Genomic DNA, 18,608 nt, shown 5'->3' with positions numbered 1-18,608 from the left:
GGTGTCATAAGGAGGAGGGAGAGAACTTGTTCACCTTAGCCTCTAAGGATAGAACCAGAAACAATGGGTTTAAACTGCAGCAAGGGAGGTCTAGGTTGGACATTAGGAAAAAGTTCCTAACTGTCAGGGTGGTTAAACACTGGAACAAATTGCCTAGGGAGGTTGTGGAATCTCCGTCTCTGGAGATATTTAAGAGTAGGTTAGATAAATGTCTATTAGGGATGGTCTAGGCAGTATTTGGTCCTGCCATGCGGGCAGGGGACTGGACTCGATGACCTCTCGAGGTCCCTTCCAGTCCTATAATCTATGAATCTATGAATCTTACCCTCCATTGAGGCATTGCTTATTTACCAATGGACACTGCACTGCTCTTCTGGTTAAGTAAAACACACTCTTCTTTTTAAACTTAGATTGCCAGGTGTGTGTCATTTCCTGTGCAGAGTTAAGTTGCATCATTTTGTGTGAAGGGACATTGCATCTGTGCACCTGGGTCTGACATCTCCTAGATGTGGCGGCATGTATCAGGGATTTTCATTCTTAACCATGGATTTAATTCTGCAGCTACCCAGGCCTTCCATACGCAGGCAGCATGTCAGTGTGAGGGACTGAAGGGCCAACAGCAGAACTGCCCACCCAAACCCTTCCTGATCTGGGGGGGCTCAGATAAAATAGGACTCAGGTGTGACCCATGGCTGGGTTTGGGTTTAGTTTTGCAGAAGGGAATAGAACCTGATGAGATTTTCCAAAGCAAAGTTAAAACGGCCCCTCCATTTTGCTCACTCTTTGCACTACAACCCCACTGCACCGCTCTTTGGGAATGACACCTGTATTTTACATAGTATAATTGTTATTCTGGACCCTGATCCACGCCCCCTCTGAGAGGATACAACTGGAATAGAAATGACTCAGACCTTGCCAAGGGAGATTCAGGGCCATGGACATTGCTGGTCTGATACTTTCAAACTCTGAGAAGGCCGGGTTAGTGTAGAGTTTGATAGAGAAGAGAGGAAGTTTTAAAAATTAATTCAACGGCAATAATTTTAAATTCACTGTGTGATCTGAGAACATTCAGGGAGACAGAATGTGAGAAAACCCTAGGGAAGTGGGCAAGGGATGCTGGCAGGAAACTGACATGTGGAACAATGAATCAGCAGATAAAAATACCATCGAGCAGAGGAGAGTTCGTAAGGGACAGCGCGGAAAGGGGACCTGGAGAGAGAGTGCAACAATGGCTCTGGGGTTATCTCAGTCAATGAGCTGCAAGAACTAAGAGCACCGGCTGTTTTAGCAGCAGATCTGACACCTCCTCAATTAGGGCCCCTGACAGCGCTGCCACGGAAAGGTTCTCGAAGGAACATGAGAACCCGGCTGGAAAGGCTCCCTCTGCTTTGGCCACTTCTCCTGTCTCCGTGGCTGGGTGAGTTTGTGGGGTTTGGCTCTTTCAGAGAAGCGAGTGTTTCGGGGGCAGACGGGAGGAACTGGAACAAATCTTTCTGTGGAATTAAAGGGCGTAGAGAGGTAACGACTGTGTTATTGGTTTTGATCAGAGCATCATCATTGAAAATGAATTTACAGCATTTACTTCTTATGCCAGGTGTACACTAGAAACTCCTGCCGGTACAGCACTGGCACTGAGAGGTGTGATTTTTATGAAGACGTTCTGTATCAGCAAAAGGCCCAGTGTAGATGATCTACCAACCAGAAAGTGCTGTGGGCAGTGTAGCTTATTTTGCTGAAGGAGCTGGTGGAAGCTGTACTAGCAAGAGCACTTTCCCCCCTGCTATGAGCTGTGTCTCCTCTAGCAGGGTTTGCTGGTGTAGTTAGAGTAGCAAAGCTTTTCTAGCATAGACCTGGCCATAGATTAAAAACAATGGACTGATCTGAATTCACGGCTGGCAGAACTCCACTGACGTCTGTGGGAACAAGTCTGTGGAGATTTTGGCCACAAAGCTGGTAAAGAAGCTGTTTTACGATCGCCCTAGATTCTGCCCCCCCTGCTCGTGCTGAGTAGCCCCATTGTGAACGATTCCACCTTGCCCAGCCCCCTTTTGCAGCTAACTCCAGCGTTCCCATCCCACTTCCCCTGCCAGTGCCCTTAGGCGGTTCCCCAAACTTTTTCCATCATTCCCACCCTTACCCGTAATGGAACGTGTCTGCACCCTCTCCAGGAACCGTGGTTGGGAGCCGCAGCTGGGAGCGGAGAGCCGAGCTGCAGTCGGGGCTGGGAGCTGAGGCCGGGGTTGGAGTGGACCCATGGCTCGGACCGGGGCCGCAGCCAGGAGCAGGGCTGGGAGTTGGGGGCTGACTCTGGGGCTGTGGCTGGGGATGAGGCTAGGAGTGGACCCACACCAGGGCTGCGAGTGGGGCCGCATGCAGGACCCCCATGGGGAGCTCTGGCCTAGAAACCCCCCCAGGCTGCAAGTCTTGTTAAAGGCCGGAAAGGGTACTGGGGTTGCAGAGGGGAACCGCCCCCCAGCACTCACCGGTGGTGCGGCTGGGAGCCAGGGGAGCGGAGCAGGCTGGGGCCGGGTCACTCCACTTACCAGTGAGTGCAGGCCTGACTGCTTCTGGAGTCTTCAGGGGAGTGGGGGTGGGGCTGGGGTGGGAAGAGGCGGGGTTGGGGCGGGAAGAGGCGGGGTTGGGGCGGAGCAGGAGTGGGGGCCCTGGGGAAGAGGCGGAGTATTTAATCAGCACTACAGGACAAGAATGCATCATCCTGGTCTTTGTTCTGCAGAGTGCTGTGCTCGTTAGCAGTACTGCTTAATAATAAATAATAATAATTAGGGGGAGGCAGTGTGGTCTAATGCATAGGCAGGGGCTGCACTGGGGGGGGGTGTTTCAGGGGCTGTAGCCACCCCAAAAAGTGCCTTAGTTCCCCATAGTAGCTGCTGCTCTCCAGCTGCCCAGCTCTGAAGGCAGAGTGGAGAGAGCAGTGGCTGCTGGCCAGGCGCCCAGCTCCAGCAGCAGAAGAGAAGTAAGCCTGAGTGAGGGACCGGGGGGCCTGAGAGCAGCCCCTGGCCGTGTCCTCGCTCGCCAGGGCACACTGCCCAGGGCAGGTGGAGGGTTCAGGGCTCCCCTCAGCAGACCAGACTGACCTGCTCCAACCCAGGTTCCGGGGCCCCAGCCCCACAGTCACTGCTCCCCAAGGACTCTGCTGGCCCTGGAGTCAGATCCCCCCACGTGGGCAGCTCTTACTGGCTGCGAACAGCCAGCGCCCCACACTGCCCGATTCCTGCCTCTGACCTGGCCAGGAGGCAGGGCCAACGAGAGGGACAGGGCCTTGTGGCAAGGGGGGGGGCACAGCCAGGGGCACAATTTTCTGTCTGGCCCCCCACAGCCCCCACACCAGGAACAGGCTGGTGGCGCCCCCGTGCATAGGGACTATGTAGACTCCCCCTCTGTGTCTTTCTTCTCCCACTCCTTGTTTAGACAGTGAGCTCCTCAGGCAGGGATGGTCTCTTACAGTATGTATGTACTGGGCCTAAAACAGTGGGGCTCTACGGGTGGTTGAGGATTCTGGGTGCAAAGGAAATAAATAATAATGTGAAATGTCCTTTCCTTCCATCTCAGACTTTCTTCCTCACCTCATTTCCTTTTTCTTTGTCTATTTTACTTCCCCTTTCCTTAGGCCCCTTACATATTTCTATCCCTCTCCTCTGCTTTGCACACACTCTCTTTCCCTCTCTCCCATCCTTTCTTTTCCACTCCCAGCTCTCTCTTTTCCTCTGTCTTCTCCCCTCTCCACATTCCTTTTGTCTCATGTCTCCATCTCTATCTCCCTTCTTTGAATCCCCCCACCTCCCCCCCGAGTCTCTGTTTGGCCCATTGCTGTTGAGATTTGCCTCCCGGAAGCAGACATTCCACCCTGGGGCCCAATTCCCTGCATCTGGGCTTCTCTCTAGATCCCTAGGAGCCAGGCAGTGCTCTCGCTGGCACTTAGGGAAAGGCCCCCTGGAGCCCGTATGGCAGGCTGGAGCCAGTGGGGCAGGCCGGCTAACAGTGCCAGTGGGGCCTGTGCAAACTGCCCAGTCTGAGCCCTCCACACTCACCGCTCTGAACTTCATGCCGTGACCTTCAGCAGAGAGTTCCTGCTCGTGCACTTGGCTTCCTTGTAGAGAAATGGAAACATTCTGCAGTGGATCATTTGCAAACAATTTTGTTTGATTTAATTCTTCCTCCATTGCAATAATTTCAAATAGCGACACTGAACTTTGTGTTTCAGGAGCTGCAGAAAATACTGCTGCTGTCTTTGTGGTGAATCAGGCACCCCCTTATATCCGTGCAATGGAAGGATCAGAATTCACCATCGAGTGTGCATTCAACACAAGCAATAACTCTATCAAGTGGTTTAGTGATTGGAGTAAAACCAGAAACAATGTAACAGCAAAGGTGAACAATGTAATAGATCGAACCATATTATCAGCAGATACAGAAGAGAGGTCTCTTTCCCTCACTGTGAAGAAAGTCGATGTCATGGATTCTGGAACCTACGTATGTGGGGTTGGGAGCAAATATGGGACATCTCCTGGGACTGGAACCCAAGTGACCATCGATGGTAAATACCGGCATTTCCTTCTCTGTTCTACAAAACCCTTCCGGGGGAGCTCAGGACACTGGCCTGGTTCCAGACAGGGCCGGCTCCAGGCACCAGCTGAGCAAGCTGGTGCTTGGGGCGGCAGATTGAACGAGGCAGCATTCTGCCCAATCCTAGGGCGGCACGGCCGCTTTTTTTGTTGTTGTTGTTCCGCTCCAGCTGCCCTGTAGGGGGCGGCGGCGTGGAGGACGGGAGCGCCCTGCAGCAAGCCGGGCAGGGCAGTCCTCATCCTTCCCTCCCCACCAACCGGAGCGGAGCCCTCCTGGCAGGCTGCGACGGGAGGGGCCACATGGCAGCGCCCCGCTGTAGCCCTGGCCGCCCCCCTTCTCTCTCTCTCCCGCCTGCTCCCTCCCCGCCCCGCTAGCCGGGTCCCCTGCACCCGCGCTCCGGCCGTGCCGCAGGTTTTTTTTTTTTTTTTGCTAGGGGCTGCCAAAAAGCCAGAGCCAGCCCTGGTTCCAGAGAGCTGGGGCTGGTGGTGCTGGGGGAGATGGAGCAGCACAAAGTGTAAAAGGCAGAGCAGTGGGCAAAACTGGGGGACATTCTATGGTACGTACAATGGTCCTGATCCTGCATTCCACTAATTTCTGTGGGGCTTTGGCTGCACAAGGAATGCAGGGTCAAGCCCCAGATATTCAAAAACTGTTTTGAGATGGGGCGTGAGGGGAGGTTTCTAATTGGCTAAGCCTGTGAGCCCTCACACGCAACTTGAGAGACAAGGTGGGTGAGGGAATATCTTCTATTGGACCAACTTCTGTCGGTGAGAGAGACAAGCTTTCAAGCTTATGCAGAGCTCTTCTTCAGCTCCTGGAAACATAGAACTGGTCTACACTACAGATCTATGTCGGCATAACTACGTTGCTCAGGGGTGTGAAAAATCCAGAGTCCCAGAGGCTAGTTACAAGTAGAGCAACCTGGGGAGTCACTGGCCCAGAACTCTAGAGGACCTAGGATCTCCAGTCTGGGGCAGTCTGCATGGCGAAGCTACCCCAGAGCTGCACCCTTGGGAGCTGGTCCTGGAACTTCCAGGCTTCCAGCTCCATGGCAGGGACACTGGAAGCGCCAAGAGCCCTGGCTTGAGCAGGGAGCCAAGCAGACAACAAGAGCCCCAAGACTCGACTCCTGACTCCCCAGCTGGGGCTCGCGGGACAGAAGAACATAAGAACGGCCAGACTGGGTGAGACCAAAGGTCCATCTAGCCCAGTGTCCTGTCTTCTGACAGTGGCCAGTGCCAGGTGCCCCAGAGGGAATGAACAGAACAGGCATCATCCAGTGATCCATCCCCTGTCGCTCATTCCCAGCCTCTGGCATCCCCATCCCTGCCCATCCTGGCTAATAGCCATTGATGGACCATCCTCCAGGCACTTATCTAGTTCTTTTTTGAACCCTGTGGATCTTGGAACACCAACAGAAACCACTGTGTGTTTTGACGAAAGTGGAGTGAAATCTGTAATAAATTTGGTGACTCAGTTCTCTTCAGTTCATTGGCATTTTCAGTCTAAGGTAAGTTTTGCCAGAACATTTGCAATCATCTCCACTGTACATGGACATAGTGCAAGAGCCCCTGAGGCAAAGAATTTACACTCTAAATAGACAAGACAGAAAAAAGGGGGAGAACCGGCAGACGTACTAACAGTAGATTGGGAAGTGAGACAGAGAGATTAAAGGACTAAATCCACACAGGGCTTTAGGCCCTTAAATCCAACATCTGGGGGCCATGGAGATCCTCAAAACCCCTGCTCAGCTGCCGCTTAGCCCTGAAGCTGCTGAAATTTCCACCAGTAAAACCAGTGCTAAAGATTTGCTGACACTCTCTTGCTATGCTGTAAGCACAGCCCTGCCCTGAATAACAGTTGCACCCTGATCCTCACTCCCCTGCCATTGCCAGCAGAAGTGCATCACTTCTCAGAACTGCCCATTGCATGTCCTTCAGGGAATCCCATTTTTCTGTAACAAAGGAGAATTGGCCACCCTCTCTCTTGCCCTGCATTGGGCTGGTGGAGGGAAATAGGTCTCAAGAAGGGTTTGAATGTAAGGAATTTGGCAGGCGTGTCAGGCATACACAAGGTTCGGGTAAGATGTCACATTGTTGGAGGGGGTTTGTCTAGACTGAAGCTTCTGGGGTTACCTGCTCACTAAACAGAGCAGAAAAGTCTTGACATGCACGAAACAGCTCTATATGGGGCCAAACGAAAGATCAGTTTAAACTCTTAACAAGAGTTAAGGGGAAATTATAATAGGCAGGTTTGGAAAAGGACACTAAATGACAGGACTGGAGAGATTCATTTTATACATCTGGCCTTGTCTGGTGGCACATTGAACTATTTCTCAATGAAGGTGCCATCATCTGTGTTTCTCTTTTTGCAGAAATTACCGACCTGATGGTGAATCAAACCCCAACCAGTGTCAGTGGTTTAGAAGGCACAGAACTTACCATGAATTGTACATTCAAGACAGTCAATAACCACAGCACCATGTATGTGCGATGGTATAACTATGGGACTGAGGGACTAAAGAAAGAGCTGGTGAATGATAGCGATGTGATCACAACCCTGCATTTGGACAATGGGTTTGCCTCTCTCACTTTAAAGAATACGAATTCATCTAATACAGGAACCTATGTGTGTGAGGTGGGGATCACAGCAAGGAACCTCTCTGGGAATGGACTAGGAACCGAAGTGACCATTGAGAGTAAGTGCCAGAGAGTTTCCTACCTGATCTTCTTGGGGAAATGGGGGCGAGCGAGTGAGAACAAGAGCTCACATCTCCTGGAAGGTATTGAGTGTCTTCAGTTCCACCTTCAGTGGGAGCTGAGGGTGCTCCACCCCTGCCCACAAGTACTAAACTCAACTGAACTTCGGATGCATATATGCATCCGAAGAAGTGGGCTGTAGTCCACGAAAGCTTATGCTCTAATAAATTTGTTAGTCTCTAAGGTGCCACAAGTACTCCTGTTCTTTTTGCGGATACAGACTAACACGGCTGCTACTCTTTAACCTCTGAGAAGCAGGGGATGTTAAATGGCCAGGCTGGGAAAAGAACACAAAATACTGGAGGGGGAGACATTTCTTTTAATACATCCCCAGTCACCAGCCATTGCCACTGAAATTCTCCTGCATCAAGGTGCAATCGTCTCTGTTTCTCTCCTGCAGAAATTCCCAAGCTGATGGTGACTCACACCCCAGCCGATATCCATGCGTCAGAAGGGTCAGATATCACCATGGAGTGTAGATTCACGGTATTGAAAAACCACAAGACCTTGTATGTGAAATGGTATAAACATAGCGGAACTGGGGGAACGAAGAAGGAGCTGGTGAGCGAAAGAGGCGGGGGCCCAGCAGCCCTGGCTTTGGAAAAGGGTTTTGCTTCATTCACTCTGAAGAACGTGAATGTAACCGATACAGGAACCTACGTGTGTGAGGTGGGGAGCACAGGGAGGAACTGGTCTGCGTCAGGATCCGGAACCCAAGTGACCATCACTCGTAAGTACCAGTATTTTCCTATCCGCTCTTCATGGTGTGAGAGACAGCGAATGGCAGCCTAAAGGTCAGAGAATGAACGACTGTAGCTGGCAAAAGTGGGTATGAATTCTCAGGTGTGTACAGTATATAACCCATAAAAATATGGGCTCCAGTCTGTGAGGAACTGAAGGTAATATAGTTCAAAGTACCCAAGTGATTTAGGAGCCTCCAATTTTCAAAGGGAATTTAGGCACCTCAGGGCCAGATTTTTAAAGGAATTTAGGCACCAAAAGTTGTAGTTGGGATTTTCAAAAGCACCTCAGCACCTAACTGCCATTGAAATCAGTCACTTTTGCCAACAGGACTTAGGCTCCTAAGTCACGTAGGCACTTTTGAAAATTGCCCCCAAATGCCCCTGGAGAGGGGTGTTCAGAATCTCCCAGGACTCAGACCTGTCATAAGAACATTGAGGAGGGTGATGAACCTAACTCACCACTGCACTGGATGGGATAAGAAGCAGCCCCCAATGTCCATCTGCACCTGGAGCTAAACCGATCTTATGGCTAAAGAGTTGCTTCTTGTTCTGTGAGAACATCTTCATCCATCATCGAATACATCCCTGTATGGAAAGTATGTAGAAAAGCTGGAATGGATCCAGAGGCGAGCGACAAAGATGATCAAAGGGATGGAATGCAGCCATATGAGCAATGGCTGGAAAAAGAGAAGATTAAGACGGGGGACATGATAGCGATCTTCAAATCCTTGAATGGCTGCCACAAAAAAGATGGAGAAAAGTTGTTCTCTCTTGCCACAGAGGGCAGGACAAGAGGCATTGGGTTCAAACGACAGCACAGCAGATTTAGATTAAATCTCAGGAAAAAGTTCCTAATTCTGAGCATGGAACAGACACCTCGGGAGGTTGTGGAAGCTCCTTCACTGGAGGTTTTCAAAAGGAGGCTGGAGAGGATCGGTCTTGGATGGTTTAGTGCAGAGGTCTCAAATTCAATTTACCTTAGGGCCAGGGCCAGTCCTCAAATCTTCCCAGCAGGCCAATAATGTCACTGAAGATGGTGTTCAGAAAAGTAAACTTTTATATTGTATTTTTTAATTTGAATTTCTTAGAAATATTAAAACTGTCAAACAACTTTATACAATATTTCGCCTGCCAGAGAGTTTTTAGTGTTTGCCAGACACCTGGCAATGCTTCAGTTCAGTCAGTTTGTTGATGTTTGGCCTCAGTGACTGAGCAGTTGAACCCTTCAGGATTGGAGCAAGGTGGGCATCAGATAGTTGTGTTCGGTATATTGACTTGTTTATATCTGTTGTGGAAAAAATGATGCTGCCTCCATGGCTTACTCTGCCCGGCAACTAATGATGGTCTCTCTCTCCCCCCAGCCAATGGGAGCCGTGGGGAGCAGTGCTGACAGCAGACATTACTGGCAGCGTGTCTGCCTACGTCTCTCCTCCATGGACCGGCCGCAGTGGGGAGATTCTCAGGCTGCAGATGGACTGCGGGCCGGGACTTTGAGACCCCTGGTTTAGTGGTTCTCAAACTGTGGGAGAGGATCCCAAAGTGGGTCACAACCCCATTTTCATGGAATCGCTAGGGTTAGCCTAGACTTGCTGGGGCCTGGGACCAAAGCCGAAGCCCAAGGGCTTCAGCCATGGGCAGCGGGGCTCAAGCCTGTTTCCCCCCGTCAGGGCCCTTTAACAACTCACTCGGTCTAAAGGTAATTCAAACCATCACCACCTGTAGTCCAATAAATCGAGTCCCCAGGGGCATATTGGCTCTCTAGGCCCCAGTGCAGCATCTCGCTCCTGATAATCCAAAACAACACAGACTCTTTCAAAAACAGAACACAAACTCACCCAGTCTTCATCCCAGTTTCAGCTGGGCACAGCCCTACCTCCCCGAGGGACTGTCTTCCGGCTTCCCAGCACCTCCTACCTGGTGTTTGTCCTCCTCCACAGGCCTTTCCCAATGAGCCTTGGCAGGCTCTTCCAGGCCTCCCCGCCTGGAGAGCTTTCCTCACTTTCTCCTGCTTCTTGAGCTTCTCCCCTGCTGGCTCAGAACCCTGCAGGAGTCGTCTCACTCGCTGCAGTGTCCACACACATGGCCACAATTTCCTGGGCTTGCCCCCTTCTCAGCAGCTTCTTGCTTCTTTTGTAGTGGAAGCACCTGATTCCTCTCCGGTGGGACCTATCCTGTAATCAGGGTTAGCTTAGCCCAGGCTCTCCAGCCCAGGGGGCAGGCCACCCTGTTGCAGATGGGTACAGCAGAGGCAGTGCAGAAAGGCAGTATATGGTAGTGGTTAGAGGTGGAGACTAGGAGTTAGGAGGTTTTCATTTTATTTCTGACCGTCACAGACTGCCTGTATGACCTCAGGCAAGTCATTTCGTCTCCCTGTGCCTCCAAAAAGGAGATAATATTTCCTCTCCCAGCTTCTGTCTGTCTTGTCTATTTAGACTTTAAACTCCTTGGAGCAGGGACTGGCTCTCTACGTGTATGTACAGCGCCTAGCACAAGATCAGGGTGTGCCTGGTAAATGTTCTGATGCCCGGCATGCCAGTATTCACCTGTGATAGTTCCGAGTCACAGCTGGAAATGTCAGCATGGGACAGGTTTAATGCATGATCAGAAATGAGATGATTTGTTTGTACATGCGAATTCGAGGTTGTTTCCAGACACATTAGTCTGAGGACAATTTGTCTATAACTCTAACACAAGAGAAATGGAGTTGGGTTCTCAATGCGCAGTTCCTTTGTCTCCTCTGTTCTACCGAAGCAGCTGATAGAGTGTGCAAACCTCAAAGATCCAAGGACCCGAATCCCATCCCGCACTCCAGGCTCAGTAACTGTCCTCGAACATCTTTCCAATGTCAACCAGTTTTAATTTCCTCATTGCCATTCTCCCATTCAGCTGATTGACATGTTTCTGCATCAAGGTGAAGTCACTTGTGTTTCTCTCTCTATGCAGCTGTTGACCTGCTGGTGAATCAGAGCCCTGCCTGTGTCAAGGAAGAGGAAGGGAAAGCGCTGACCATAGAATGTAGATTCAGGGCCCTGGAGAAACCCAGCACCAAGTACTCTGTTAAATGGTGTAAAAACGGGACAGATGGAGACGAGAAGGAGCTGAAAAACGAAACGGGCTCAGTCACAACAACTCTAGATTTCTCAACGGGCCTGGCTTCTCTGACCTTGACTAAAGCCAGCGTGAGTGATTCTGGGTTCTACAGATGTGATTTTGGTAAAAATGGCCGTGGGAATGGAACCAGAGTGACGATCCAGGGTAAACAGCAGCATTATCTTCTCTGATCTGCATTGTCAGGATAGTACACTGTGGTCACCACTGACTCACACTTCCCACATGGTCACTGAAATCCCACAGCTACTTCCTAGCCTAGGACAGGGAGACGCAGTGTTATCTCAGAGATAGGCGGTGTGTAAATTATGGAGTGTTGTTGTAGCCGTGTGGGGCCCTGGATGTTAGAGAGACAAGGTGGGTGAGTGTGTGTACCAGGCCCCATAAAAGGAGCAGTGAAAGTGGGTCCTCCAGACCTGCCTAGAAAGGTTGCAGGGAAGCAGCCAATCAGAGCACAGCAGGCTCAGTTAAAAGGAACTGCTGGGCCTGAGCAGGTCAGTTCCTGGCAGGGACCAGAGGAGTAAGGAAGGGTGCTCCCTGACGAAGCTCAAGGGAGAACAGAAGATGGATTCTGGTGGCATTGACATTTGGTAAGGAAAAAGAGGAGTTAAGAAGTTCAGCCCTGAGATAAGGGTGAAGAGGAAGGGACTACATGGGAAGCAGCCCAGGGAACAACAGCAGCAACTATGACAGGAAGCAGCACGTGGCTGCTATTTGTAGAGTCCCTGGCTTGGGACCCGGAGTAGTGGGTGGGCCTGGGTCAGGGTGGCCAAAGCCCTGAGAAGGGGAGAAGTTTATTTAGACGCCCAAGCACAGGGCTGGAATTTAAAGGGCTGAGGACCCCGCAGAGGGCCATTTGCTGGACTTTGTTACCCCAGAAGAGGACTGAACTTGCAGGCGTGACCGAGCTGGAGCAATAAGAACTGATAAGGCAAAGAGTCTCCAGGGAGAGTCCTGGGGGCACCGCTCTATACCAGAGCAGGCGCTCCTAGTTCCAGCCCCTATCCTGTGCCAACGAGCGGTGTTAGCTCTGTCGGCAGGAGAAGCTCTCCTGCGGACATGGTGCTGTCCACACTAACACGTTTGCCGGTAAAACTTTTGTCAGTCATGAAAAAACCACCCCCCGACTGACATAAGCTTCACCAGCACAAGTGGTAATGTAGACAAAGGCTAAGTTTCCTCAAAGCTGAAGAAGAAGAGCTCTGAGTAAGTTCAAAACCTTGTCTCTCTCAAGTTGTCCCAATAAAAGATGTTACCTCACCCACCTTATGGGTAAGTACTAGCATTTGAATAGTGATCATGAGAAACCAGCTTATTCTATTACTGTCTATTCAGAATTCTCATGTTACTAGAATATTAAATTTTCTGGCTTCTCACCTGCTACTGTTCAACAGACCCATAATCTACATAATAATTTTGTCATTGTGGTGCTGGTGGGGGAATTCCTGACTCCAGCTCTGTTGAAGCATTTCTGAATATTTGCAATTGGCCTTCATTAAATAAGGCTGTATAGATGTCGTGGGCTTGGCATGCTGCCCTATTACTCTTAGAAGTCTGCATATACCAGGGCTTCTTCTGCATTGGGTTGCTATTGACTAACCAATGTCTCATCTGGAGGAATTGCCAACCCTGCAGCTCCTTAAAGGTTTTAAAATGATCATGGGGGCGGGGGGAGGAACTTGGTATGGGAACAGAGGACTCTTCTCTATCCCCTGCTTCCCCATCATTGATTTGACTCCAATTAGCAGGGCTGAAATGCCCAAGAGTATTGACTCTTCATATGTCAATGGAAGACATTTTAGTCTGGCTGCTAGATTCTTTGGGTAGCATCAATTTCCAGTGATCGTTCCTGTGACTATCTGGGATACATGGACCTTAAACACCACAGTAGAGTGGGGGTTTCTGTTCTATGTGGATCCATAATGAGGCATTATGAGCTATGTCTACGAACCATTGGGGCCGTCTTAAGAGGAAGAATGGATTACAAAGCCTAATACAATCCTTCTTTGCTCGCAGGAAGGTATTGTTTTTCCATGGATATCAGAGCTCCATATTCAAACGTGAGGTCTAATTTTTTTTTTTAAGTAAAGAGCATGAACAGGAAGGATGGGGCCAGAGGGACACTGGCAGATCTTCCCCTTCGTTCTGAGCTCTTGATGCTGTAGGAAGCAAGGGGTCAGGATTTCTTTTGATCACGTGAGTCAGTAGCTGAGAGGACAAGCTTCCCTCTGCCCCCAAATTAAAACAAAACTTAGATCCACAACCAGAACCGGGAAGAATTTCCAGGGCAGTGCAGTTTGTTTTGGATGATGGTGAGTAAATTGGGTTGAAATAGCAGGACCAGAGCATTCGAGAACATTTCAATGAATGTCCTACACCGGCAAGCCCTGCTTGCAAATAGTGTCCTTCACATCAGATCCGTGAGCCAAATCCTCAGCTGATACCAAGGGAGTGATGCTGATTTACACCAGCAAAGGCTCTGGAACTTCACAACTGAGATAGGAAGAAACCCTGAATGAGGCTGTCACAGAAAGTTTCTGAAAATTACCCCCACCCCAAGTACGAGGGCTGTAGCAAGAACTCCTCCCGAGCCTCTGAGTGTGGAAAAAAGAACCTATTTTCTACGAAAGACCTGTAATTCTAGCCAGACCGAAACACAAGGCACCCAAGAATCTCCACGTGCTTCTTGAGTAAAGAGGAACCAAAAGCAAAAAAATAAGAACTTATTACTGGCAGAGCCCTGCAGAAACACCCTCCACCCACAGTAGCAATCTTGATTCCTCCCATTGGAGATCTTGCCCAGTCATCTTTATCCATGACATTTAATCTATATACATACACCAGTCAACTGAAATGTTCCTGCACCAAGGTACAGTCACTTGTGCTTCTCTCTCTGCAGCTGTTGACCTGCTGGTGAATCAGACGCCTGCCGTAATAAATGGATTGGAAGGAGAAAAGCTCACTGTAGAGTGTAGATTCAAGGTGGTGAAAGACTCCAGCACCACGTACAGTGTTACGTGGTATAAGAAGGGGGCTGATGGACACAAGAAAGAGTTGAAGAACGGAACAGGCATTGTCACAACAGCTCTAGATTCCTCGAAGGGCCTGGCCTCTCTCACCTTGATCAAAATCAATAGGAACGACTCCGGGCTTTACAGATGTGACTTTGGTAAAAATGGCAATGGAAATGGAACCAGAGTGACCATCCATGGTAAACAGCAGCATTGTCCTCTCAGATCTTCACTCTATTTCCTAGGGAAGAATAAGGACTAGGAAAGGAAGAGTTGATGCTAATACTTTGCATGGGGTGATATTGATGGGACAGGAGTTGCTGGCAAACAGAAGGGGAAGGCAAAGCTATGGAGAGATTTGCAGTGAGAAGTCAGTTATTCCCGGTGGCTTTCCAGATCCTGCCCATCTTTTTTTTTTTTTTTTTTGTCATCCAAGTACTTGCAACCCCCCGCCCCCCCCGATATCCTTCGCACAGCAGCACAGCATTGCTGCCCACCACAATTCTCTGAGCCACTCGGTGATGGGTGAATCACAAAGAGTTCAGAAGTTCGGAGAAGCACCTCCAGGTTCAGAAGCTCTTCTCGCCCGTATTAAACAGTCAGTTTCACCATGACAGGCTCTCGCGTAAGAAGATTTCCAGTATTTCCCAATTTTGAGCGGGATGGAAATGCCTCTCGGTGTATTGCTGATTCTGCTTTCAGTCTTGGACAAAAACAAGACATGTCTAGAGGACAGCCCTAAAAACCCACTCACGGCAGCACCACTATTGTAGGCTGCAGTGTTTTGGACCACAACTGTAGAATACTGTCTTTTTTTTAAATGAGGGAAATCTTGTTGAACCTCAGCACAGATTCCAGTTTGATTCTGGGTGAGGGTGTAAGCTAGTCCTTACTTTAGCCTAACTGATTAGCCCATTGCAAATACCATCTTCTGACAAATGAATCCACCAGGTTGGTGTCAGTTATTCTTCCAGTAGTGGTGGAGCAGTGACCCAGTTTGCCTTTTCTCCTTCGGCTGTTCTGCCGCAGGACTCCTCAGGTGGTGGTGGTGGTCTAGTGACCTAGCTCACAGCATCTTCCCCTGCCCCTATCCAGTAGGACTCCTGTAGAGGTGGTAATGCCTGACCCAACTTCTGTTGTCTTTCCCTAGAACTAGTGGTGATGGGAGTGTAATAACTCAACTTGCCCTGCCTCTGTAGCCCCATCTAGTAGGACAGCAGCTAATTAAGGTTTCTTTCAACAGCACATGACCAAAGGCCAATGAGCTCTTACATTGTTCCTGGAGCTGTGGCTGGGACACTTCTCTTCTTGCTGGTGCTCGGTATCCTTTTGTGGAGATGGAGACAGTGCTCCAAAGGTAAGATTTACTTGGACAATAAATGTAAGCAATTTCTGCATGAGGGGAGCTCATAGGATAACATAAGAACATAAGAAAGGCTGTACCGGGTCAGACCAAAGGTCCATCCAGCCCAGTATCCTGTCTACCGACAGTGGCCAATGCCAGGTGCCCCAGAGGGAGTGAACCTAACAGGTAATGATCAAGTGATCTCTCTCCTGCCATCCATCTCCATCCTCTGACAAACAGAGGCTAGGGACACCATTCCTTACCCATCCTGGCTAATAGCCATTAATGGACTTAACCACCATGAATTTATCCAGTTCTCTTTTAAAAGCTGTTATAGTCCTAGCCTTCACAACCTCCTCAGGTAAGGAGTTCCACAGGTTGATTGTGCGCTGCGTGAAGAAGAGCTTCCTTGTATTTGTTTTAAACCTGCTGCCTATTAATTTCATTTAGTGACCCCTAGTTCTTGTATTATGGGAATAAGTAAATAACTTTTCCTTATCCACTTTCTCCACATCACTCATGATTTTATATACCTCTATCATATCCCCCCTTAGTCTCCCCTTTTCCAAGCTGAAGAGTCCTAACCTCTTTAATCTCTCCTCATATGGGACCCATTCCAAACCCCTAATCATTTTAGTTGCCCTTCTCTGAATCTTTTCTAGTGCCAGTATATCTTTTTTTAGATGAGGAAACCACATCTGTACGCAGTATTCGAGATGTGGGTGTACCATCGATTTATATAAGGGCAATAATATATTCTCAGTCTTATTCTCTATCCCCTTTTTAATGATCCCTAACATCCTGTTTGCTTTTTTGACCGCCTCTGCACACTGCGTGGACATCTTCAGAGAACTATCCACGATGATTCCAAGATCTTTTTCCTGACTTGTTGTAGCTAAATTAGCCCCCATCATAGTGTATGTATAGTTGGGGTTATTTTTTCCAATGTGCATTACTTTACATTTTTCCACATTAAATTTCGTTTGCCATTTTGTTGTCCAATCACTTAGTTTTGTGAGATCTTTTTGAAGTTCATCAGAGTCTGCTTTGGTCTTAACTATCTTGAGCAGTTTAGTATCATCTGCAAACTTTGCCACCTCACTGTTTACTCCTTCTCCAGATCATTTATAAATAAGTTGAATAGGATTGGTCCTAGGACTGACCCTTGGGGAACACCACTAGTCACCCCTCTCCATTCTGAGAATTTACCATTAATTCCTACCCTTTGTTCCCGGTCTTTTAACCAGTTCTCAATCCATGAAAGGACATTCCCTTTTATCCCATGACAACTTACTTTACTTGAGAGCCTTTGGTGAGGGACCTTGTCAAAGGCTTTCTGGAAATCTAAGTACACTATGTCCACTGGATTCCCCCTTGTCCACATGTTTGTTGACCCCTTCAAAGAACTCTAATAGATTAGTAAGACACGATTTCCTTTCACAGAAACCATGTTGACTATTGCTCAACAGTTTGTTTTTCTATATGTCTGACAATTTTATTCTTAACTATTGTTTCGACTAATTTGCCCGGTACCGGGCAAATGGCAATAGATGCTGATAGAGTCTTCTTAGTGTCCTTCCTTTAGCTGAATAAAGAGTAATTTGGGGAATTTTTGCCAGTGAACGTACAGCAGCGGTGGTGAACGGGCAGCCCTAGTTAGTGAAGTCTCATACCTAAGCACAGATACGGCCTGGGCAATGGTAGGACTATTCTATGTCTCCTCCCTGACCTGAGGAAGCACCTCAAGGTGTGAAAGGTGGATTCAGTCTCCACGTCTATTCCACCTTTGGCTGGATTGCCAACAAAGCCACCAATTATAGGCAATTGCTTGGGTGGGAACGTGTGGGCTGTAGATACTGCTCCACTATGAGCTAACGAGACTGACAACTAACTCCTTAAGTTAAGTGACCCAAAGGTCATCAGAGAATAACCAGCTTGGCCACAACTTCATTTTTTTTCCAGGACCACTTCAAAGCAGGTCAGAGGCAGAGATGAATCAGATGGAGACGGTGAGTTGGAGAGCTTATCATAAGAGCGCGTTTAATTTTTCTCTCTAGCATAGGGGAACTGGGTGTTGAGCATCAACTCCAGGAATACAAGGTAATAAAGAAATCAGTTCTGCTTTTACAGACTGCAGCTCCAAGAATGTCAGAGTAACAGAAAATGCAGCACTAGTCCTGGATAGGATCAGGGTGGTACGGCATTTAAAAAGTCAGAGGGGAATCAAGATTTAATTAGCCTTGGAGCAAAGATAAAGAGACATAAATTAGTGATTGCACAGGATCTTCAGTGATAATAGAGAATGCAGCATTGGTTCTACGCAGTGGGACTGGGAAGTTCAAGGCGGGGGAATCTTATGCAGCTCCAGAAACCTCAAAATACTGGATAATGCAGCATACGCTCCAGGAACATTAGAGGTGTTTCATAATCAGAATATAGCTTCCTAAAAAGTCAGCAGACTCTTTTACAGTGCCTGTGTCAGTGGAAGATGGTCTAGCATTATAATAGTATGATATGGGCATGACAGGAACGAGCAGTCTTCACTCATTTTCCTCTTGCTTTGCAGTCTTCTCCTCCACCAGCTGATGAGGTGACTTACGTTGACTTGAACTCCCACAAAAGGGGCACAAACGCAGAGGAAGAGGTTGTTTACACGGAAGTGAAGATACAGCCAAAACAGAGAGATGACAATGACATCTACGCAAAAGTCAACCCTCATCATCGCTAGGGGAAGAGCGAGTGGGAATTAACAGAGGCGTGACCAGCATTTCACATGTCCATTAAATGCAAGTCTCCATGGAACAACAAATTAGCTCTTAGTAAAAGATGTCCTTGGAGATCAAAGTCCACTAGTTATGAACAGAGCAGGTAGCAGTGCAAGATTCCCTCGTTTCCTGCTCCACCAACATGCCTCAACTCTGATCTGGAGAGACCAATTCTGTGGGCAAACGGAGAGTTCTGCTAACCCATCTACTCTTGGTCTATGAGCTGCGATTGCAGCCAGGAAACAGGTTGTGCAGTGGACAGTGTTTCACTAGGAACTGAGTCGAGACCAGAA

At 48.8% G+C, this 18,608-nt stretch overlaps 1 protein-coding gene across 1 annotated transcript; it reads left to right on the top strand.

The window, feature by feature from the left end:
* Window positions 1-1,295: 1,295 nt before the first annotated feature.
* On the top strand, window positions 1,296-15,378 carry LOC128848974 (polymeric immunoglobulin receptor-like). The gene is made up of 7 exons (XM_054049285.1): window positions 1,296-1,417; window positions 4,223-4,555; window positions 6,959-7,282; window positions 7,744-8,073; window positions 11,030-11,341; window positions 14,094-14,405; window positions 15,356-15,378. The coding sequence occupies exons 1-7, from the start codon at window positions 1,357-1,359 to the stop codon at window positions 15,376-15,378; spliced, it is 1,695 nt and encodes a 564-aa protein (XP_053905260.1). The 5' UTR covers window positions 1,296-1,356.
* Window positions 15,379-18,608: the final 3,230 nt, after the last annotated feature.

Source organism: Malaclemys terrapin, chromosome 14, assembly GCF_027887155.1.
Source record: "Malaclemys terrapin pileata isolate rMalTer1 chromosome 14, rMalTer1.hap1, whole genome shotgun sequence".
Lineage (NCBI taxonomy): Eukaryota > Metazoa > Chordata > Testudines > Emydidae > Malaclemys > Malaclemys terrapin.
This window is presented reverse-complemented; position numbering and strand designations above follow the sequence as displayed.